Raw genomic sequence first — 24636 nt, 5'->3', positions numbered from 1 at the left:
TACTGATTGTTGGAAATGAGTACAATTTTTCAACGCCGCGATGAGTGGTCAAGACGCCTTTAATAGAAGTTCACGGACTTTACGGACCCCACCGCCTTCAGAAAAAAATACTGTAGACATGGAAACTGCCCAAGGAACACCTGTAGCGTCACCACCATCAGACATGCCAGATACGGTGTCAACAGCTAAAATTCAAGGATGGTTGACCCAAATTGAAATGCGCCTCAATGAAATTTGCACAATTTCGAGTGAAGGTAAATTGAACACGGACCAAAAATTGAGGATTAACAACCTAACAAAGAGCGTCATGGGTGGAGTCTCGCAGCTAGCCGTTCAATACCAGTCGGCCAAGATGAATTATTTACTGTGTCATGCTAAAGTGAAGAACTTAACCCAGCAAAGAGACTATAGCACCCAACTTCATGAACTTAAGCAGTACCTACAAGCAGCACCCAAAACTACCGAAGTAAACCAATCCTTCGCCGATATGGTCAGAACCGGAAAAACGTCCACTGTTGTGCCCACCAAAACCAGTAGCATCGCAATTTACCCCGCCGATAAGGAGAAATCCAGTGAGGATACTAAAAAACTGGTCCAAAACCTAATCAAGCCCGAAGCCCTTAAACTACATGTTCGCGGTATGAGGAAGACGAAAAATGGTGGTGTCATAATTAGCACAGATAGAAAGGACGACCTCGAAAAGCTCAAAGCGTCCCAACAGCTCCAACAATCAGGACTTAAACTAGAAGACACTGCCAAACGGAGACCCAAGATAATCCTGCTGGGGATACCGACAAACATGCCCGAAAAAGATGTGTTTGACTGTATATTCGAACAGAACATATTAGACCTGCAACCTAATTTCTCCAGAGAGGTATTTATGAACTCAGTCAAACTCAGTCACAAATCAGGCAAGAAGGACAGCTCTACCTGCAACTATATTTTGGAATGTACGGCCGAACTCAGAAGAATGCTTATACAACAACAGCGTGTATATATAAATTGATCTTCCTGCCCTGTACGAGACTTTACTCTTCTGACCTTATACTATTTCTGTCAGCAATATGGACATTCGGCTAAGTTCTGCAGAGATACAGAGCCCACATGTGGACATTGCGGATCATCAGGGCACAGCATCAAGGAGTGTACAAGGAGTGAGCCTTCCAAATGTGCTACATGTCAGCGCTTTAAGAAACCGTCCAACCATAAAACCGGAGACGAGCAGTGCCCAGCGAGGAAAAATGCGCAAACTAGATATTTAAGTTCTATAGACTATGAGGGTGCCTAGAGCGCTATGTATAGCAAGAGTTATCAAAAATACTCGTAGTATAATTAAGTCACTCTACCCATAAAAATAGTTATGTCACCAGTTGCCATTTGTATTAACATAGTCCACTCACTTTACCTACCTATTGTTTGTTATAAATAATCATTCTGCTATTATACTTAGGTTAGCATTTAGTTGTCTTGCTCATTGCTTGACCTACAAAGTTATTTAAGTACCTACCTACATACGTTTTTGTCACGTACTAATATAATCTTTATTGTTTTTGCCCAATAAGTTACACTAAATTGGCCTACTAACACGAAATACCTAAGATACGAGTATTATATACTTAGTTTAGGTATTGATGTAAAATATGTTCGAGCCAGATACAAATATTGCTTGCATAGAAGATTTTATATTTAATGTTAAGTAAACATCACCGTTTACTTTTTAAAAAACATATTTGTGTATTTACATTAGTTAAGTTCTATTTAAGTGTATTATGAATGTTATAATTTTGGATAATGTTAAAGAAATAAATATTATTCTTATTCTTATTCTTATTCTTATAATCATTCTTGGGACCAGTACCCGTACCAACACCGACAGTGTTAACTGTCAACACTGACATATACGCTTGCTACTGTCTACGTAATTTGCTTTCTATACGTCTCGCTCGCACTAATATGTCAGTACGAGCGAGATGCATAGAAAGTACCTCAGTTAAGTAGACGTTAGCGTATATGTCAGTGTTGACACGGTCTGTGACTCGTGGTAAGGGTATAGGTAAGGTAACTAAGAGGTCCTCGTGCTAGTCGTCTTAGGGCCACTTGCACCATCTCACTAACCCGGGATTAACCGGTTAAACCGTTAACCCAGTGTCAAATTGGACTGGTAACCATGGTAACTCCCGGTTTAACCGGGTAACCGCGGGTTAGTGATTGGTGCAAGTGGCCCTTAAAGAACTAAACTTTTATATTTTTTCACTTGTTTAAATGTTGCCCTTATTACCGAAATATTATTCCTTTGATATATGTAGGTACTTTCGAACTAATAAAGCGTCGTGAAATTAGCTACCTGCAAAACATTTTTTGAGGCTTTTATCTTAAAGCTTCCTTAAATACATATTACTATTTTTACCTTAAGTAATGAAAAGTAAATATAAGGTACGAAACGAGAAATTAAATATACACAATCTTCTTAGTCGACGTCAAAGATATGTTTACATTTTTCGACTTATTTCAAAGGACTAAGAAGCATAATTGTAAACATATCATTGACGTCGACTGTACCTTTCATTATTAAAATCGTGACTTGCTTGAGTAAAATATTATAATATAGACTAGGTACATATTTAGATTAAACATGTATAACAATATCAGATTTTTCATTTCGATATAACACGGAAATTTCCATTTCAGAATATTGCAGTATTTTAATAACCTAATAGTGGAAGAGCCGGCCGCAAATTTTCTAACCGACTTGATACCACGATGAAATGCACAATGGTTTCCCATAAAAGTGATGCTAAGACCGAATTCGATAGTCTGCCACGGCGGAACTTGCCGAAAGTACGAAAAAGAAGGCCACTTCCGGTCCGAAAAAAGGGGGCTGATTTAACCCATCTGATACCGAAATAATAGTAATGGCAGCAGTTAGAAATTTACATGTAGACACAGAAAAGCGAAGTCTGCCAGTATTTTTTTGCCGGAAGTGCTTGGCAGACGCTCTCAAAGGTGGCCACCAGGACCCCTAATTTAACCCATCTGATACCACCATGAAACCAATTCCAGTCGGTAGGTATGAACCCTCATTTCAGGAATATATTAGTCTGCCAAGGCCTTTCCTGCCGAAACACCTTGGCAGACGAGATTATGTTAGCAAGATGTACATCAGTTACATGAAACCAATTCCAGACAGTAGGTATGAACCCGCATTTCAGGAATATATAAGTATGCCAAGGCCTTGGCAGACTTGACTTGGCAGACTGGTCTTGTCAAACAAGGTATCAGATGGGTAAGACCCAGCCTTGGCAGACTTATATATTCCTGAAATGCGGGTTCATACCTACTGACTGGAATTGGTTTCATCGCGGTATCAGATGGGTTAGTGTACGGTAACCGATGGTCATCTTGCTTATAATCTCGTCTGCCAAGGTGTTTCGGCAGGAAAAACCTTGGCAGATTTATATATTCCTAAAATGGGGGTTCATACCTACCGACTGGAATTGGTTTCATGGTGGTATCAGATGGGTTAGTGTAGGGTAACCGATGGTTACCTTGCTCACATAATCTCGTCTGCCAAGGTGTTTCGGCAGGAAAAGCCTTGGCAGACTTATATATTCCTGACATGAGGGTTCATACCTACCGACTGGAATTGGTTTCATGGTGGTATCAGATGGGTTAAATTAGGGGTCCTGGTGTCCACCTTTGAGAGCGTCTGCCAAGCACTTCCGGCAAAAAAAATACTGGCAGACTTCGCTTTTCTATGTCTACATGTAAATTTCTAACTGCTGCCATTACTATTATTTCGGTATCAGATGGGTTAAATCAGGCCCCTTTTTTCGCACCGGAAGTGGCCTTCTTTTTCGTACTTTCGGCAAGTTCCGCCGTGGCAGACTATCGAATTCGGTCTTAGCATCACTTTTATGGGAAACCATTGTGCATTTCATCGTGGTATCAAGTCGGTTAGAAAATTTGCGGCCGGCTCTTCTACTATAACACTCATAATTATCTTATAAAAACCCTTACTTCATAACACTTTAATCGCTCCAACATTCACGCAAATAGAAACTTAGCACTAACACGTACCTAAAATATCAAAATTAGTTTAAACATCATAACTATACAGGAAAAAATACACACATAAGTCTTTTTAGAATTGATAATATCTTAAATCCCACATCGCGTGACCAACTTCATAATGAGTTTATAATTAGTACTTCAAGAATTCAATTTGGAAGAAAATTGTTAGTCGTGTGAAACTATTACTTTATATAACGGTTGAGGGTGTTGCTTTAATTATGGCGTTTAACAGGCCTATTCGAACGTGCTCTGACATCAGAATATTTCATTTAGTTATCGTACATTTTCGTACAATTTAGATGTCATTCTGATGTAAGCGTACGTTCGAGGCTCTGTTTGTTGGTCAATAGGGTATTATTGACTAGTAGGAAAATACCCTATTATGTAGTTAGAGGAGAACAATTTGACAACAAGATATTGGAATAAATATAAAATTCAATACGGTATTCAATAAAAATTAAATTACATGTTTGATAAAATCTATAAGCACACAAAGCCGCTATTTTAAACTCAACAAAATGTACCTACAATGCAAAACTAAACTTGTATTCGTACATACATTATTCGTACAAAATGCACTGTAAGTGGAAAGTTTCGTTCAAAGGAATAGGAAAATGCTTAACTGACGTAATGTTATTGCAAATATTCTATTATATCTGGAAATAGGGATGGGAGAATGTGACAGAAGAGAAAATTTAATCACGTTTTTAATTTTCGAATTCTGCATGACCAGCATGAGTTGCGTTCTCGAGCGCGACTTCATACATCTAGTCCATCATTGAGCGACTCCATCATCGCGATTTCAAGTATGGACTCGCGCGCGAGAACGCATCTCATGCTAGCCGATCTGATGTTAATATTAAGTAAGAAGCGTTAGTAGCCTAGCGGTAAGAGCGTGCGACTTTCAATCCGGATGTCTTGGGTTTAAGCCCCGGCACGTACCAATGAGTTTCTTAACATATGTTCCATATCATTTTATAGTTACCAGTCGCTTTTCGGTGAAGGAAAACACCGTGAGGAAACCGGACTAACTCTGGATGTTCTCCTCTACAGTACGTCTACCATCAGTTTTGACATTGACATATACTCTCACGTTTACTAAGTTACTTTCTATGCATCTCGTTCGTACTCGCATATTAGTGCAAGCGAGATGTACAGAAAGTAAATTACGTAGATGTGAGCGTTATGTCAATGTAAAAACTGGTGGTAGACGTACAGGTCGCATTTCTCAACGGTGGGATTCGGTATTCTAGTGAAATTCGGTGAGCACTTCGTTATTCTAGCGAAATTCGCTGACCAGGTTCGGTAATTATAGAGCAAAATTTTACTAAATACGAGGAAAGATTGTTGTAATTGTAGCACCATAGTGCACAAACGTAAAGTCTTGATTGCACCGAATTTTTCCGCGTAATGAGTACGAGTGTGGACTAGGGTATCGCCAAGTAGGTTCGGTATTCTCGTCAAAATTCTCTAAGCATGTTCGGTAATTACATGGATTTTTTGCCGAACCAGTATAAGAGATTTTTAAACGAAACCATAAGGGATCCAGAGGCTCAGTGAGCACTCGAATAATTCGATAAACATTTCCCATCTCTACAAGCATTTGCTGAGAGCTAGAGCCATAAAGAGCATGAAGTCCTAGTTTATTACTTTCCTATGAATTTTCTGGACCAATCGCCGATTGAAATATTTGAAGTAATTACTTTCCAAACGTTTTGTGAAGAGTGCTTAGGAAGTTTGATTTGAATAAAAATTTCGAATATCTTTTTCAAATCAATTGACTATTTCAATAGATTTATAATATAATATAATAGATTTCAATGATTGCAATGCTTTTACAGAGTGATCAGTATAAAGCACTTCAAATCGTACGATGGACTTGCTGTAAATTGCATTTTCTAATAACCACAGTTTCTTTGACTATGAATAGGTATGCACATCACTTGCGTTAAGTGTCATTTCGTATGAGTATCCAAAAAGTCCCGCTTGGCGCGCTGTTCAGTCGACGTCAAAGATATGTTTACATTTTTCGCCTTATTACAATGGGGGAAGGTGCAAAAATTAAACATATTTTTGACGTCGACTGTTCAAAATCCCATACAAAAATAGACATAACGCAAACGCGAACGCTCGTCACGGTATCGAACGAAACTTACACTAGGGGTTCTGATTTATTTTAAAGTATAATTACCTACATTGAACTTTTTTAAACTTATCTCAATCCAAATTGTAATTAAGTTTAGAAAGTTTGCTTTGTAAAAAATGCTAACTCCGTAATAATGTTTCTTGTTTTGTTAAAAAGTGAAAAAGTTTTCAGTTAATTTAAATTATATTTATCCAATTTACTTGTAATAAAATGAAAGTTATGAAAAGTTTGTTAGGATTCTTTTGCTTTCAACTTTTATTAGAATATAAATAACAGCTTTTTTTTTAATTGGACCTTAATTAAATAATAGTAAAATAAACATAAATATAGCAGTATTGCAGCGCGCCATTACTGTCAACAGAACTGCATTACTGTCGCAAATGTCAAAATAGATGTCGCTGCCCGGAATTTTGACATTTGTGGCAACAACAGCAATACAGTCGGCAGTAGAGCTGGGGCAGTCTAAATCGGTACGTCACCTTAAAAGATCCTCAAGCCTCAAATACCCCTTTGGAAGACAACAGGTACAGTAGCCTGCATCTCTATTGTCAAGGCGTTAGAGTGCGTGTTCAGATATTTTTGAGCACCTCGGCCGCGCCTATATATCTGATGGCGACTGTATATGTAAAGCATACCTCTTTATAGAAGGTGAAGTTGTCTGGTGCTGGTGAAGCGTCGGCAGAACACAGCAACTCGGCATTCTCGTCCTCACGGAGCAGACGAGCTTCTCTCGGCTCCAACAATGATATCTGAGCCACGGGTGGATCTGAAACAAGGGCCTTATTAGATTATATCGACTGGCATATTTATGGACCGTGACTACCTTTTGTTTCGTATCTCTCGATATTTCGACACAGTTAAAGCCTGACAAGAACGACGAATCACGACGAATTCGACGAATTTATCAAAAATATCATTGAAGGGAAAGTTGAGGCAACGAGACGGAAGGGGAGATCAAGGAGAACGTACATAGATCAAGTAAAGGAGAAGCTCAACGTCGTGTCATATCAGGCTGTCAAGGAGAAGGCAGAGGACCGACATGCATGGAAATCGCTCCACCGACAAGAGTCTAACTCTTAAATAAATGATGATGAAATCCTGACCAGGAATATATGATCACGCGCCATGTTGCGGAATTTCACTGGAACCAATTTTTTCATACTGTATTGAACTGTCACCCTATAAGTACATGAGAATAACAGCACTCTTTTGACAAAGATCATATATTACTGGTCAGACTGTACATGCATCTTGCCCCCCGATCCCGGTCCATGTAAGTCTAATAAAACTAACCGTGAAACATTCAAAACTGTTAAGGGCATTATTAGTTTCTTTTTAACCATATAGGAACATTATTCTACGAACTTCACGAACGCTAAGCACCTGCACCAAAGAAGGCCCATTGTTATTTTTATTATTTATTTTTCTTATGTTTAAAACGCAGTTTTGTCTATGGTACTAGCGAACATGGACGCAAAATTTGAACACATTCAAAGGTAGGTATGGAAATTTTAAAATTTAGGAATCTTGCTCATTTTGCCGCAGGTACCTAAGGTACCTTAACCTTAAAATCAACATGATTATCACCACTAATCAATATCAACATAGATTTTACTTATAAAATCGCAATCCTTAGTTACTTAGCTGAAGGCCAGATCAATGCTAGTGACTTCCTTCCGATATTTAGTTTATTCTTGTTCATTTATTTCCAAATGTGGCCTTTGTATATGTATGAAACTTATAAGATAGATATCGATAAACTAAATATCGGAAGGAGGTCACTGGCGTTGCCTCGTTCGTGCTAGAAAAATGTCCATACCTACAGGGTGGCCAAAAAATAAGTGCATTCCCGTCGCGAGGGAGGTTTTGGGATTATACTGATCAGCATTTACTATGGGACCATACTACATTTTGGCTGGTCCATTTTCTATGGGAGGGAAATTTCATTTTCGCGATTTCAGGGTGGTTCCATAGTAAAAGTTGCTCAAGTTGCTATAATCCCAAAACCTCCCTGGCAACGGAATGCACTTATTTTTTGGCCACCGTGTAGGTATATTAAGCATCTGTATATTACAACGCGCCCGTGCACATCTTAATACAAATCCCACAGTTTGAGGTAATATCAAAGGTTCAATAGCTTGCACTTAAGATATTGATAAATTGGTATTTATGAAGCATCAAAGGCATTGACCGTTGTATCCTCCAGAATAACCAAATCGCATTTTAACAAAGCCCGGGCGGAATATTTCAACTGCTTGACAACGGTAGAAATTGTATATTCGCCGCACGCCGCCTGACAAAGTCCGAACCACAATGGGCGGGGACCAGAAAAGACAGCCTACAGAATCTGTACAGACTACTACATCTGTAATGTAGTGCATAATTGCTTTCCATCGTATTTTCCCGGAAACGTTCGTATTTGTCATGCTACTTCAGTCAACCTCAGTACGTTTTGTAAGTACCGAGACTGACTGAAATTGCAAGACGTTCGTACGTTTCCGTGAAAATACGATGGAAAATAATTATGCACTACATCTGTAGGTACCTAATTAAATAATGATAATAATTCAGTTTGTAGATGCAGCGCTAGAGCCCTTCAAAAATGGCCAAAATGGCCTAATTGACTATGCCGCAATGAGAGGCGTGGCATTCAAAACTGATATCAATTAGCCAAAAAAGCAAAACGGTCCGACACAGATAATTTCATAATCATTTAGATTTCCAAATTTGGTTACGATTGGTTAAGTTTTGGAGGAAGAAACAGAGGAGTACGAAACCTCGATTTTTGAGATCTTTATGCAGGATTTTTCGCCTTGTCCTTATCGCACTACTTTTAGGTGCCGCTTCCGTTAGCGAGACGGGTATATTTACCTAAAATATTTAAAACTCAGCTCCTGTTTCGTCTTAAGGTCGCCAACCACATCATTAAATTCTAAAGTTCACGTTCGAAAATCAACTGCCTATTCGCCAAAAATCGATGATCAAGGTTACCCCACGAATCAAAGTAACGGTAACGGAACGGAAAGTAACGGTAACCCCAGTTTACGGTATAACTTTAAGTTATAAGAAGTATCGGCGCAACATTTAGAATTTATATTTTGTTATATAGTCGAAGTTAATAAAACGAGTCCTAGGGAACTTTACATAAGTCGTAAAGTGGCTTATAAAATATCTATGTTATTTACTAAAAAAGTGACCCGGTTGCCGACGCCGGAATAGAACCAGCATCTTCAGTGCTCTAAAGTCCTACAATGCCACTAGTGACTTTAGCCGGGTAAGCTGACGACGCCGGTTCGATTCCAGCCTCGGCCACCGAAGGGTTGATCAATTTTTCTTTAATATGTGACACATATTTCAGTTTATAATTTGTATATAGTAGTGTGACTACTCTTCTAAGGGCCAGGTGCACCAACCAGAATTATCAACGCCACGCAGCAGAGAATGCTATGAAACTTCCCACTTGGTCACTTTTTCTTTAGCATATGACATCTATTTCAGTTTATAATTTATGGATAGTAGTGTGACTACTTAAAACACATAACACAAAAATTTGATTTGTTCCCTATACTCTGTATCTTTAGGTATTTAAATAAAAGTAAACAAAACCTACCCTCAAAATCCTCAAATGGCCCCTTAAGCCAGATGAGGGTAGATGAAAACATTACAATCATGATCAAATCATGTAGGTTAAAGTCAGGTCGTTCAGTGACTGGTCCAGGCGGTTTTGTATTTGGTCGGTTAGCCAATAAATGTTATAACAACCTGAAAATTTCCAAATTGTTTATTTACTTTTATTTAAAAACCTGAAAATACAATCTTATAGTCGTAAAGTGGCTGTTCTTTCTGGCACCGGGGCCTAGAGACCAGTACAATTACGTTGTTTGTTTATTTTCAAAGTTGAATTATTGTATTTCGTGTGCTAAGTTAGGAATTGTGTTAATAAAATATCGGGACAAACGGGGAATTGGTCAATTTAATTACACATAGGTTGTGTGTGGTGACTTGGCAATCTAATTTATGGTTAAGGCCCCGTAAGTTCAGGCTCTGACTGAGCGTAAGCGTGAGCAAGATGGATGCGTGTGCTCAGGATAGCGGATATCATGTATGTGTTTTTTTTTAATTGTAGATAATATTTAATTTGTATGAAAAATAGGACCTGAAGTCTAAACACTTCATATTTTTTAAAAGTTACTGCACAAGTGTCACCGTTGGAGGAGTACAATCTATGTTTTAATTATTTGCTCATGTTACAGGACACACCCTGTATGGAGAAGCGATCGTCCACTTTCCTCAATAAGTTTAAATCTTCTCGCATTGAAACTTGATATTTTTTAAACAAAAGAGCAATGTGAAACGGTTTCAATTGAAATGAACGTTCAGTTTTAATAAAAGCAGTCTATTTAACTAATGAAACGATCCAATTGTACAATAGAATAACAAAGTGAGATATTAGATTTCAGGTAGATTTCACTTTAAACGTTGAAGCTACTTTCACGAAACTTATTTCTTCAGGGGCTATCAGCAGTCTGCTCAGATGTCATCAATCTGTTTCATTTCGGATTGCGTGTAATAGGGACCGTGCGCGTTGGAGTTGGAGGGTCTGCCATCTTTTGGCCTGAATCGGAAACATATGTGCACTTGTACATTGCCAAAGCACGTGCTACCATCTACCGTTCTCGTCGGTACGTTTCCTTGTGCATAGTCGGTTCTGCCATCTTGTGGGCTACATCGGAAGCATAAACGACACATTTACGCCTCGCGCCAAAAATCTGACGGTTCCTATGCTGCACCCTATAGTTCATGCACGGGGCCTATTGTACAAACTTTTTACTATAATACACATTGGTGTATTTTGGTAAAAAGTTTTATTCAGCGACCGTAATTTTATATCCGCAGGCTTCGTCAGGTGAACACAAACTCACAGTCAACTACAGGCTCCATCACAAAACAATACAGCGATAAAATCTGCAACAGGCTTCGTCAACTCAATTACTTACTCTAAAAGTTTACATTTAAAAACCCTACAACTAAATAACTTATTGGCAAAAATTTCATTTTTGTACGATCAGCCAAGAAAATGGTTTACCACTTTCTTGGCTGACTGTACAAGCTTTTATCGCTGACTGTACTTTTCTTATGACAGACAACTAATACTCATAGAGACAATTCTAATAAAAATCCGTAACACAATTAGGTTGCGTTGTTTCATCACAGAGTTCCTGCCACCTCCTGTCTCCATCATCAGATCAGCTCGATGGTACCATAATATTGCATTGTCATCCGATTTATACATGCGTGCAAAATTTCAGGTCAATCGGAAACAGGGAAGTGGATCAAATTTAACTTGCAAAATTTGATTACAGACAGACAACGGGACAGGTGAAAGTAAATAAAAGCTTGTAAAAAAACAGCCTATAACTTCGCCGCCAGCATGCAGTGTGCCCAGCAGGCTAGCCGCATTTCCCCATTGAATGGCGATGCTAATTCTCTGGGCTAATGTAAAGGGGCCCACTGATTAACAGTCCGCCGGACGGTATCGGCCTGTCAGTTGTTCGGAACTGTCAAAATTTTGTTCTAACTGACAGGCCGATACCGTCCGGCGGACTGTTAATCAGTGGGCCCCTTAAGAGACTTTAGTTTAGGGGATACCCCAAAAGTTTATGTATTTAATAATTCTGTAGAGCGGTCACCACGATACAGGCCTAGCCTAGTATGGAACCAATGAGCTAGTAAGTATGTAATTTTATTTTCTTTCTTCTAATAAACGATATTTTTTTAATACTGGCCAGTACTTTGGTCACCCGTGGCATCCACCAAATGCGACGCCAAATCGTTATATTAAGCGCCGGGCGCCGGGCCCCCATGTCCCTAACGTTTCGACCTCAAAAGGAACAAATATGTAGTTACTGCCAAACGTGTTGTACTTGCGCTGTTTGCTATCCTCGGTTGTAAAAGCATGACCAGCACCAGAGCTGGAGCCCGGTAAGTGGGACGCGGCAAAAGTGTCTACGTAGCGTCCCAAACCAGAGGCCGCCCCATAATCCAGGGCACCATCGTCATGCCCGTCGGGCCTCTTGTCGTTATCCCTCCCTAAACCAACAAGCTGCAGTAAGTAATATTTCATTCAAAATTAGCACGCTTCTCCAACCCATGCGGTTTGACCCAGAAATCAAGGGAGAATATTTGTAATAAAATTGATGTATCGTGCTCAAAACCCAATTTACCTTCAAGACTGGCACCTGCCATCTTTTAACAAAAATGTCATTTAATTTCCCAGACGAGTGAAAAGCAATCTAATCAAAAACTTTCTTTTCATTTTAGCAATCACTACTGTGAATGTTAGTAAGAATCAATTTAGTTTGCTTTGATTTGTCCGTCTCGTACCTTAGTCACAGTAACAATCAATATGAAAGTCGCTAGAGAATTCATACTATTTTCACTGTGACAGAGTACAAAATGTGTAGGAAATTAAATTCTTTAACTGTACTATAAAAAGCGCCTTAAAGTCCCTCAGTCTCGCCTTTTACAAATTCAATTACATATTAATAACCGCTAAAGTTAACCAATATCCTCAATTTTTGTTTCGCAAAACTCATTTTTCAATGAAAAAGTGCCGCTGGCGCGACACTTTATTACATTTACGAAACTTTGTTTTCGTACTTCATTTGGTATCCAGTATACGTTGAAACGTGCCAAGAAAGGCCCCAAGCCCCAACAAAGGCAACCGAAGATCTGGGGCCGATTGCATAACAAACTACAACTAATATTACAACCGGAACTCCTTTTCTAATTTCACTTATTAAATAAGGAGTTCCGCTTGTAATATTAGTTGTAGTTTGTTATGCAATCGGCCCCTGGTCAAAACTTTTGAAAAATGAATAATCGTCCCCTCGGGGCCCGGCCGACGGGGTCAGGGTCGAGACGGCGGCGGCAGGCAGTGTGACAGAGGCAGGACTTTTACTAACTGTATTAACTGTTAAAATTTGTGAAATAAAACTATTGAAACGGATTCTATCGCATCCCGACGTTTCGAACCCTTTACAGCGTTCGTGGTCAACGGGTGACGGGTGGGTTGACCACGAACGCTGTAAAGGGTTCGAAACGTCGGGATGTAGTACGAATTCAAAATACGCGATATAATCCGTTTCAATAGTTTAATTTCATGAGTAGCTATCGCGGTAACCGAAGACAATATTATTAAAATTTAATTAATATGTAATTTTCGTTTTTTGCTTTGCAAGAAACGCGTGTGTATTGGACATTACATACATCAGCTTTCTAAACAAAATCGCCTCGTGTGTAATGACCAACGTAGCGCACTTGTATCACAATATAGGTACTATTATGCATTCGGGGCCAGAGTCCTGGTTCACTTAAACCTCTTTTGCGAATCCCCCAGTTTTCTAAGACCAAATTGAATTTGTCGCCATAAATTCGTTTTTACGAAGCCGATGATGATACTGATCAAATTACGTTAATGAAATAACAAAGTTATTTTCGCGTGATGTAATAACGATAGGTAACTGTCCCGAGTGAAGATCGATTTCAACGTAATAAGCAATTTTAAACACAGTTTTTAGAAAAACTCCACTGTCCGTCTGTCTGTTTGTCATCAGGCTGTATCTCATAAACCGTGACGTGATAGGTAGACAGTTCAAATTTTCACAGATGATGTATTTATACCTTTCTCTAGTAACTTTCAAACTAGAGGGGTCACTTCTTTTCTGACTCTTCCATATAATGATCTAAAACTCTTCTATGAAACGATATAACTAAGTTCTGTTTTGTAAAAAAATGCCTGTTAATCAAATTCCATGTATCGAGTACCGTCAGGGTAATAAAATTGAAAATCACTTAACTATAAATTCAACTAAGGGCCCCTAGGTTAAGTGGTTGAATAACAGACTCATTTTTATTTAAATTGGAAAGTTATACCGAGCGCGTGGATTATTTTGACCCTTAAACTTTGACCGCGGGCAATCTTGAAGAGCAATTTAGTTTCTAAGAAAATATTCTTGATATTTTTTTCTATGTGTTTGCATTGTTATAGTTGGCAGGTTAATTTTTTTATCAAATTCAGAACAAAATTTAAGGGTTTATTAATTATAATTAACACAATTTTACACTCATTGTTTTAACTAAAACGAAATTAACATAACGACAATGAACGTAATTTCACGTTTGAAATGTCAGGCAGGAACAATAAGAAAATTATTAAATAAATGCACGTGATTAAGTCGCTTTAAAGGATGACTTAAACTAGAACGGTCTGGGTCCGGGCCGAAGCGTCCGACACATCGATTTCTATGACTAATGATTGCTGATCACGTGGAGTTTTTTCTGTAAAACGATGAGGACGCCTCAGGCTGTACGCGAAAGTTCAAGCGTAAGTCGTCCTTTAGTCTAAATAGAATTTTACAAACTCGAAATACAAATTAGCAAAAATTATTTTCTTATTTTTACAACAATTTAACAACCAATTAGGATAAAGTAACTTTCTAAAAACACATCGCAAACAGCAACTACATTTAAAATGTCCGCTTTATCGTTGTAGTAAACTGCGGTAACCACACGCCGCGGTCGCGGTCGGAGACCGTCCTCCGCAAACAGGACTTTCTGGCTACCCTACTCATGATTAGAAAATGTAGCCTGTTTGCTGAATTGGTCGGTGCAATTTTAGATAAAAGATTCTGTTTTTGGGTTAACCAGCTTTAGGGGTGGACTATTTTCAATTTGTTCTATTTTCAGCAGTTGAAAAGGGTTGGAGCAAATCAGAAACTATAAAAGACTCGTTTTGCTTTTAGTAATCTACCCCTAGTGTTAATTTCATTCGATAGCGTGACGTGACGTACGCGTTTGCGTTAAGTGTCATTTTGTACTTAATTTGAGTTTCTAAAACGTTCCGCTTGGCGCGCTGCTCAAAATCCCATACAAAAAAAGACATAACGCAGACGCGGACGCTTGTCACGTTATTGAGTGAAATTTAAACTGGGTGTTCAGAACGTTAGATAAAACAATGTTACTTATAAATATTAAAATGGCTCATTGATATGACTTTGGAGAATGTCATATATAATTTAAGTCATCTATTTTTACATGGCCATATTTTGTGCATGGCCAAATTAATTTATTAATGTCGCTACGGAAACCTTCAATGAGGAAAATATCATATTCCATAAATATCTTTTCCGTGATGAGAAACGCAAACGCGGTTCTTAGAAACGCAAGGTAAATAAATAAATATTACTCATAGGTAAATTGTACACAGATCGACTTAATTTAATTTTTAATTTTATTTTTTTTAATTTTTTATTAGATACATGGAAAACCAACAGCTATAAACATTTCTAAAAACTAAAATAGATTTACAGAGCTAATTACAGGTTCTCACTTATAAAATCCGACAGTAAGCTCAATAAGACTTTTATTGTGGGTACTAGATAACGATATATGATATAATATGTAGACTTTATAGTTATATATAAATATGTACTTACATAAATAGAAAACATCCATAACTCAGGAACTTGTGATACACACACAAATAAATGCCCTTACCAGATTCAGACCCGGAACCTCCTGCTTCGTAGGCACTATACCGACTAATCTATACCGGTGGTGGGTAACGTAACCTATTCTGATTACTATGGATTTTTTAAAATCCGAAGAAAACATAGCCTTCCCTTCTCCGGTCGGGTAAAAGCATTATATCTTTGCTTGAGTGACTCCTCATAGTTGATACAGCGCCGCACATTTGAACGTCGTCCAAATTGGCACTGGTTGGATTTATCTCTTAACTTGGCGTATTTGTGGTGTTCCTAGTGTTATGTCATACTTAAGCCCCATTTAGACGGTTCAGGAACTTGCATGCAATATTCGATACATTGGTAAGGTTTTCTTCACCTAACGTTGTTTTAATTAAAACAATCGGCCAAGCGCATGTCGGGCCATGCTTAGTGTAGGGTTTCGTAGTTACCATTCTGTCAAAATAGGCCAAACGGGGGCTATTAGTAAGTAACATGTACTTTTTTTTTTTATAACAATAACTCAAAAACGACTGGACCGATCATATTCACTATAGTTTTCATTGAAAGTATTTACTAAGCCTTTGTTTCACGATTTTTTCCATATTTTTTTGACCCAGAGCGATTATTTCAGAAAATGTTAACTTTATCAAAAATTGGCCCTTATTCGTTTTACCTTACGATACCTCACACTATTGGGACAAAGCAAAAAAATTAAAACAATAATTATACTCATTTGTATGGAAGGTACCCCAAAAAATATATTTTAAAACACTGATCAAAACTGTCAACATGGGCGTAATAGGCAGGTAGGAGCAGAGCTCAAATTCTACATACAATGTATGCCCCTCTGTGGCCTCTGCCCCCCCCCCCCCCAAGGCCCCCGGCCCAACTTGCCCCCCCCCCCGCCTAGGCCTCCGGCCCAACTGCCCCCCCCCCCCCCCTAGTTCACTGGCTGGCTGCGTCCTTAGAAAGTAGTACTTATATGTAGTTTGTAACTTTATCTTTACCATTAGTGGCTAATTGGTCTTCAAAAGTTAAAGTTACAAAACTGCAACTCCCAGCAGTTACATTGCAGACGTACGTTTAAACACATACAATTTTGCACTTAGTTTAAATACCGTATGAAGAGTTGTTACACTTGTTACTTGTTCCAGATCTGGAACTTTATAAGACAAATATAGGTTTAATTTAGCAGTTCTGCAGTGATATGAGGAAACTACAGCAAAAGGTACATATTAAGACTGTGTAAATATGTTTGGTGTTTTTCCGCGCGTAAAAAAGGTCAGAAATGTTGACTTTTGATATGGGAGCAATACCAAAATCGGAGAAGCAAATAGGGAGATCAAAGGGATATAAAACATAAGTTTACTAATTTAGACTTGTAAAATTTTATACTTAATTACAAGGATGTTCCATAAACTTACACATAACATCCAACACCACCGTCTTCCAGCGTGTATGCTGGGAACCACGGGTTGGAGACTCGTCAGACCAGCTGCCTTCCGCTGTCTTTCCTTCTTATTAGAAAGATGTTCCATAAACTTACACATAACATCCAACACCACCGAGTCTTCCAGCGTGTACGCCGGGAACCACGGGTTGGAGACTCGACAGACCAGCTGTCTTCCGCTGTCTTCCCTTCTTATTCTCCAGGTTAGGATGCTCTTTGTCACCTCGCCATCAACATCCACCTGATGGAAAACGGTTTTTGATATGACGTCCGGAGATAAAGTTGGTACTTACTGTTAAAGTTAGAAACCTATCACCGTTATTAAGAAAGGGCCAACGCAATTTTTTTTATTATTACATTTAATTGTTACAAGTGCTTATAAAGGCAAACGCTATGCAAACATTCGCTCGGAAATTAGATTACATTTGCAAGGGCAGACCTCAAGCAAAACCTTATCTTAATCACTTTGTTAAAGTTGGCGTGATAGTTAGTACTTATAATATATTTTTGGGACAAAACGTATTTTATGTTCGCCTAAATCTCTTTTCATTCACGTTTTCACACCCATACAATATTTTGTGTTTTCCTACCTCTGTTAACGTGGAGTCAATCTTCTGTGAGTTGATGAACCAGTCAATATTGGGAGCTGGCTTCGACCCTCGCGTGGTACAAACGAACGCTCGGTCATGTCCAGCTCTGCTGATGCCATTGCCCGTCACCCTGACGAACTGTGGCTTTACTGCAATAAAAATAATAATACAGATGAAGATGGAATGGAAAGTGATAATATTGATTCAGCTAGGTAGCTTGTTAAATTTTATAACGCTGATGAAATGGAAGGAAAGCAAGCAGGCGAAGATTAATTTAAATCTGCATGCTTACCATAAATAGAAGAAATTATATTGGTAAAATGAAAACTTGAACGTGATTGTGAATACCGCACCCATCACAGAAATGCATGCAAATGCAGCGAACAGTAAAATAGATTTTGATGCACAAGAAGTGGATTCAACAGCAAACATTAAATAATATTAAAATTGCTTTGATACCTAATAGGTTTAATGCGTTGTTTGATAAAGATGATAATGATTAATGACGATATTACAATAATTACAATGATGCCTTAAGGCATTATGTCCGATATTGTATAGACATTAAATATTAAGTCAGCTAAAGAGGTGCAATTTGTCCGACCATTATACAATATTTATAGTGCTGAGACGATGAGGTATCAAACAACACAAAAAAATTACGACGACTAACAGGCGCATTCTGATTTTATTTTAACAACAGGTTAATATTAATTAGATAAGGTCCATAACTAATCCAGATCTAATTAGCAATGGAGAAAATGACAATGTAATTAACGTAGTGTCAACAACAGTTACAACAATAGTTATATAAACATGATATAATGACGTGTGAACGATGAAGAACTTACAAAATAACATAATGGATAAGTTAGGTAGGTACTTTATATTTACAAGTTTAGCGGTGAAAATATAAATAACAGGTATAGAAATACGAAACATGTAGAGATAGGTACTTAGAAACAAATTAATAGTGGAAAAATCACTATATTTGTTGGGTGTTTTTACACTTTTAATTTGTTTCTAAACGTACTAGCATCCTTCACAGACGTTTTTGCTTGATAAAAAATTTAAATTACTGTAATACTTACAAAATAACTTAAGTGTAACATCTCTATACACCGCTTTCAGAAGCGGAGGCTCCACCCGACACTGGAACCTCGTGCCGGCCATCTCCCTCGTCAGCTCTGGCAGGAGTAGCTGGCAGACTGAGCCTTCCTTCGTGTAGGCCAGGCGCTCTTCTCCTCGGTACCAAGATACGTCTGGTGGCGGTTTACCTGGGGGTCGATGTTTATTTTAGTGAAATAAAACTCAAAGGCAGAAGCATTTCCGTAAGTACAAAATGATTTACAGTCTCATCATCAGGAACGGTAAACTGGTTTCAAAATGTTTTAGGTTAACTGATTACCAACTTTCAATAACTTTTTTATCATAGAAACTCCTATATTTAGGGTTTTTTAATTTAGAATCCTTAGAATTTCTAAGATCAACCAATAATCTGATCTTATCTGTACAAAGACTTTAAAAGTCATTCATATATTTCTTGTGTATTCAAATTTTAAAATAATTTCACTTACCACCTGAAGCTTGGCAAGACAAGAGTAGATCCTGTCCTTCCCTGAACGTTCCTGCCACTGTGCCAAGAATCTCACGACCCTCAGAGTCGTAAATTCTTGGCGATTCAGGAGGAACTGCAAAAAAATACTAATGTTCAAATTCTGTATTGTAATTCTGCATATTAATTGTCAGAGCGAAAGAGATAGGAGAACTTTTCGGACCACTTATACAGGTGCATATGAGCTACGACGAGGGACTTAATGAGAATTTGGATGCTCCTGACATGGCTGAAATGCACACGGATCCCAAGTCATTGGTGCTACTTATTGTTGCTATCACTGATTTAATTTCTATTGTCCTCATAGAAGAACAAACGTGTATTACTAAAATCTGCTATCTTCTTATTTTGTACTACACCGCTAGCAAAACATCTACGCCCGTCTGATGGCAAACCGCTGGCAAAACAGTCTACGTCCGTCTGATGGCAAGCCATTACCGTAGCCAATGGAAGCCTTGGAACTTTTCAGATTTCAAACTCGACTCCTCGAGTCTTCTATTCCTTACAAATCAAGTCCCTCAAAAAAAACATAAAATACAGAAAAACTTACCGATAACAGTCAAATTGACCCTATAATTCCTAGTAGGCGAGTCCACATAGTCTATCCGACATCTATAGACGCCTTCATCCCTGTGAGCCACCTTCTCCACCGCCAGATGAGCTGATGACGTGTCAGACTCGTTGAGCACGAAGTGGGTTCGTGCTCCAAACTCACCGGCGACGGCCCAGTGGACCGGTGGGCCGTTCCTGAAGTCCACTCTGGAACAAGCAAAAACCGAAATATTTTGAATAACTTTTCGAGTTTTCTTAACTAAAATTATTGCTCTAATATACAGGGTAATGGTATAAAACTAAAAATAAATGAAACACCCGACCATGAGCGATGGTATAACCACACATCATAGGTGTTATAAGTGAGTTGCCAGCCTTTAAGATGGGAGTACGCTCTTTTATTAAAGGTTTGAATGTCGTATCGGCCCGGAAATACCATAGGCAGTAGTACATTCCGCAGTTTAGCTGTGCAATTAATAAATTGTATAATTTATTCGACAATACCTCACAACGACTACCACGTGGATTTTTGCTACTATAGTTTAATTACCACTAGCGGCCCACCCCGGCTTCGCACGGGTTACACAAAACCTTAATACATTATACACTTAAACCATCCTCAATAATCACTCTATTGATAGTGCATACCGCATGAAAATCCATTCAGTAGTTTTTGAGTTAATCGCGAACATACAGACAGACGCAGCGGGGGACTTTCAAAAGTACCTACCGTCACTTGTATTTTATAGTAACAAAGTTTAGCCGTATACACGTGCATTAAGTCAAGCATAAGCATAATTAACCATCATCCCGCCTAAGACCTCCTTAATAACAATACAGATCAAAGAGTCCCTGGTCCCCATATCTCATCTGTACGTAATATCTTTGCTTTCAAGCAAATAGCTCGGCTTATTGATTCGGTTCGGCAAAACAGCTTCCTAAGGCTGGTAGGGAGGAGAAGGCATAGATAGATATTATTGGATATCGATACTGCTGTCGAAAATAAAAAACTTATTTTACACCACACCAGCTCGTAAAGGCTCTCTTTATACTTCAAAAACTTAATTAGAAAATTGCATTTTATCCACAAGAGTACCTAGTAAAGTTTAATAATGTGACGCAAATTTTGAGTTGTTTCTTGATGTTGGCTTAGAACTGACTTTAAAGTTGAAAAATCATCATTTTTAATGATAAACATTTAATAACGATTATTTGAATTTGATTTGTAATGTTTCACAGTTAGTTCACAGTTTTACTCGGGTTGGTGTGGTGAAAAATGTTGTGTTCTCTCGATAGCAAGGTTTGTTTAAAGTTCCTTGAAACCCTCGCTGATGAAAGGTTCCACTTTTCGAACAAATGCAATATAAGAAGCTTTCGCTTGTTTGGGTACCTTAGCATCAATATTAGCACAAGGCGTCAATCAACCACTTTGGCCCCTTGTAAAGCAAATAATAATTAATTGCTGAAGTATATTGCAGCGCGACATTACTGACGACTTGTTTCTGCCAAGAATTTCGACATTTGCGACAGCAATGCAAACAACAGTAATGGTAACATTCAATTTCTGACCGCAGCTGCACTACTGGTCCGAACGCGTCGGTGTTATTGTCAATTTTCATACTAAAATGAATGGTAGTGCAGCTGTCGTTCGAAATGGACTGTCACCTTAATGTTGCTACAATACTGCTGCCGTAATTCTGGTATAGTCTGAATCCGAATAGGTAGTTTTACTCGTAGACTGCTCGATATCGATATCGACTCTGCCCCGCACTGCTCTAAACAAATATTTTTCTTTTGATTCACTGGCCCGCTGGAGGCCATCCAAGACGGAAGGATTCTTTCACTGTATTGCTTCCTTCCTTTAGGATGTACGGCTTGTTTTAAAATGTGTGACTTACGGAGTCACTATGAGGTTATATAGATGTGCACAGGAAATGTTTTTGAACAGTATGACATCATCATCATCATCATTGGTCTTTTTAATAACAAAACTTCCGTGAGACACAGACATATATATTAAATATATATACGGTGCGGTGGTAGGAGTCTGCGCCGGTCCGTCACCGTAAACGCAAGCTCCTGATGATACTCCTCGGTACGGAGTGAAACATGTCGAGCGTTTTTTGACTTAAAATACGTGAGTGACCCGTTTTTAATATATTTAATATCATTGGCCTTTGCGTCTATTGCAGACCGGATTATGGAACACCGGAGAGACACCGTTTTTCGTGACAGAATATACCGAGGCGAGACAGGCATGGTCTACCACACAGGCCTGACGAAAGAGATTTGCGGAAAACGGTACTGAGACACCTTGTTGTCGTAGCAAGACAAGCACGGGTTTATTCGATGTCCTAATTCCGGATATTTAGTTTGTGGGGACTATATTTTTGTGTTTATCATACTTTTGCTGATGATGCTATTATAGAGCAATAATGGATATATCCCTTAGTGTCATTCTATGGAACTTGCTAACTATGTAACCAAAAGTCACTAGTAAATTGACATTCAGAGACAATTTTGATATGGCGGTTTGTTTACATAGTTAGCAAGTTCCATAGAATGACACTTTTGGTAAATATATGCGTACCTATATCAACAAGCGTAGTGGGACCGCGATGCGTGGGACTTGAGGATTGGTGTTTGGGTGGGTGCTTCGAACCTTGGCTCGTACCATTAATTTTCTTAGAAAATATTATGAAAAAAACAATGTTGTATAATAAATTATAGGTTATTGGAAAATATAGAGCGAATAAGGCCTTACTGATGTCTAATATGTCGACTGGGATTACAGCATATCCGAGCCGCTTTTGGCACGTAGCTGTCGGTCGCGCGGCATACGAATCGCGCTGCGTTTTAACGAACGCCTGCCTGGCTGTAACGCCAATTATGACTACGATTTCGGCGATGAATATCGGGGGCCTAGTCAAGATAACAATCGTGCAGTCAGCTGTAGAAAAGAGGGGCCCCTGCATAAAAATTTGTTGACACATCGGCAAACTCCAAACGAAAAAAAATGTACCGGGATGACAGATGTAATGATTATTTCCATAGGTATATTATGTTTCGATTGGCGTTCTCTAACGTTCATATTAGCTAGGCCCTTTACAGTGCCACTAACCTGAAGAATATACTGGCAGGACACGGGTAAAGATTTGACAATTGAATTAAGGCCAAATATTCACATTTTCGTCACGTCAAGCTCAGTTCCATTTTACACATGACCAGTATTATAAAGACTACGTATTGTTCTTCGTTGAAATAATTCTGTTATAGGATGAAAATTCGCTTAATATTAAAAAAAGCAACTACTTATGAACTGTTATCAAAGCTATTTGCACTTATTCTCGGAAATCAATTTTCAATATCAATTCCAAGTTCTTTAATGTGAAAACAACACAGTCATGTCAGTACAATATACTAAAAATACAAACACAAAACAGAGTAAAAAGAATAAAGAAGGATGTTGTAATTAATAAAATCATTGAATTAATTTCAATTACAACATTAAACAACCACAAAACATCACCAATAAACACATTATACATTCAAAACATTTAAACTCAAACGCATTAAATGTTGAACTGCATATTTAATTGGCTGAAAACATCGAGAATACGCTGGCAATGCGCCAATGTTTGAAAGAAGAGGTTTAGATATGCATAAATGTATTTCAAATTAGATAAGTTTATAGGCCTGCATTCGGGGTGAAAAGTATAATTCCAATCTACATAGAGACTTCCAGCAGGCGTGGCTCACTCCGCAATTTCGTCGCTTTGCTACAGGTAGCTAAAAGTACATTCGTTCCACACCAATTTTGGGGAAAGCCATAAGTCGCGCGTGGCGCTGTCGCCACCTAGCGGCCATATCTGTGCTGATCGTAACAGACGCGTTTTGTTAGAGACTTCTTCTGTACCTACTATTATTTATTTTGTGCTTCCAGTCCTATTTAATTCGACATACACTGACATCAGAAGGACACCTAAATGATGTCAGTCTGTTATTTAAGTATCGTGCATTTTGCTCGTACTTGTCCAAGTGTCCATGTACTGGCTCGAGCCAGGCGCACGATCACTAAATAACATGATTTTAATATCATTCTAATCTCAGTGCGTTCGAATTGCCCTTTTAGTCAAGTCAACAGGCCTGCGTTCAGGGTGATAAGCATAAGTCCGATCTAGATACTTCGTTTTCGTTGACAACGTCACATTTTACAAGCCCATTCGAACGTGCACTGATATCAAGCCGATATTATAATGATATTGGAATCATATCAGTTAGCTGTAATTCGTGCAAATTCATTTCGCTGAGACTTGCCCGCTAGTACCTATTAGCGCGGCCGAGACGACGCACGATAATTATAGTATATCATGTTTCAATATACAGGGTCATTTTTGGACCGTTAGCCATATTGTGCGAGGTGATTAGGTAGGCCATACTGAACAACTTTTACTATGGGACCAACTCCGAAATCACAAAAATTGTTTTGGCCGTTTCATACATTTTGGTAGAATGGATGTCAACATAGAGACTTCCAGCAGGCGTGGCTCACTCCACGATTTGTGACTTGTTTTCTATGGGAAGGCCAATTTTTTTTGGGATTTCGGGGCAGATCCCATAGAAAAAGTTGTTCAGTATGACCTACCTAATCACCTCGCACAATATGGCTAACGGTCCAAAAAGAC

General features: G+C 38.5%; 1 protein-coding gene, 2 long non-coding RNA genes and 1 pseudogene across 7 annotated transcripts in view; 2 read left to right on the top strand and 2 right to left on the bottom strand.

Moving 5' to 3' along the window:
• Nucleotides 1-24636, bottom strand: part of LOC134799169 (uncharacterized) — a 238318-nt gene that overhangs the window by 77499 nt on the left and 136183 nt on the right. The gene's annotated exons all lie outside the window — the stretch shown is intronic.
• Nucleotides 1-24636, bottom strand: part of LOC134799093 (nephrin-like) — a 139284-nt gene that overhangs the window by 8342 nt on the left and 106306 nt on the right. For all 5 annotated transcript variants that reach the window (XM_063771479.1, XM_063771483.1, XM_063771484.1 and 2 more), the window contains 6 exons: nt 19950-20158; nt 19362-19475; nt 18876-19061; nt 17785-17933; nt 17291-17435; nt 6853-6983 (listed from right to left, as the gene is read on the bottom strand). In XM_063771479.1, coding sequence (XP_063627549.1) covers nt 6853-6983; nt 17291-17435; nt 17785-17933; nt 18876-19061; nt 19362-19475; nt 19950-20158 — 934 coding nt within the window. The remainder of the gene's footprint in view (nt 1-6852; nt 6984-17290; nt 17436-17784; nt 17934-18875; nt 19062-19361; nt 19476-19949; nt 20159-24636) is intronic.
• Nucleotides 1-24636, top strand: part of LOC134799166 (uncharacterized) — a 117837-nt gene that overhangs the window by 72487 nt on the left and 20714 nt on the right. The gene's annotated exons all lie outside the window — the stretch shown is intronic.
• LOC134799667 (uncharacterized) lies at nt 119-1288 on the top strand (annotated as a pseudogene).

The sequence above is a fragment of the Cydia splendana genome, chromosome 18 (genome assembly GCF_910591565.1).
Source record: "Cydia splendana chromosome 18, ilCydSple1.2, whole genome shotgun sequence".
Lineage (NCBI taxonomy): Eukaryota > Metazoa > Arthropoda > Insecta > Lepidoptera > Tortricidae > Cydia > Cydia splendana.
Note: the sequence above shows the minus strand (reverse complement) of the source record. Positions and strands in the feature narration are given on the sequence as shown.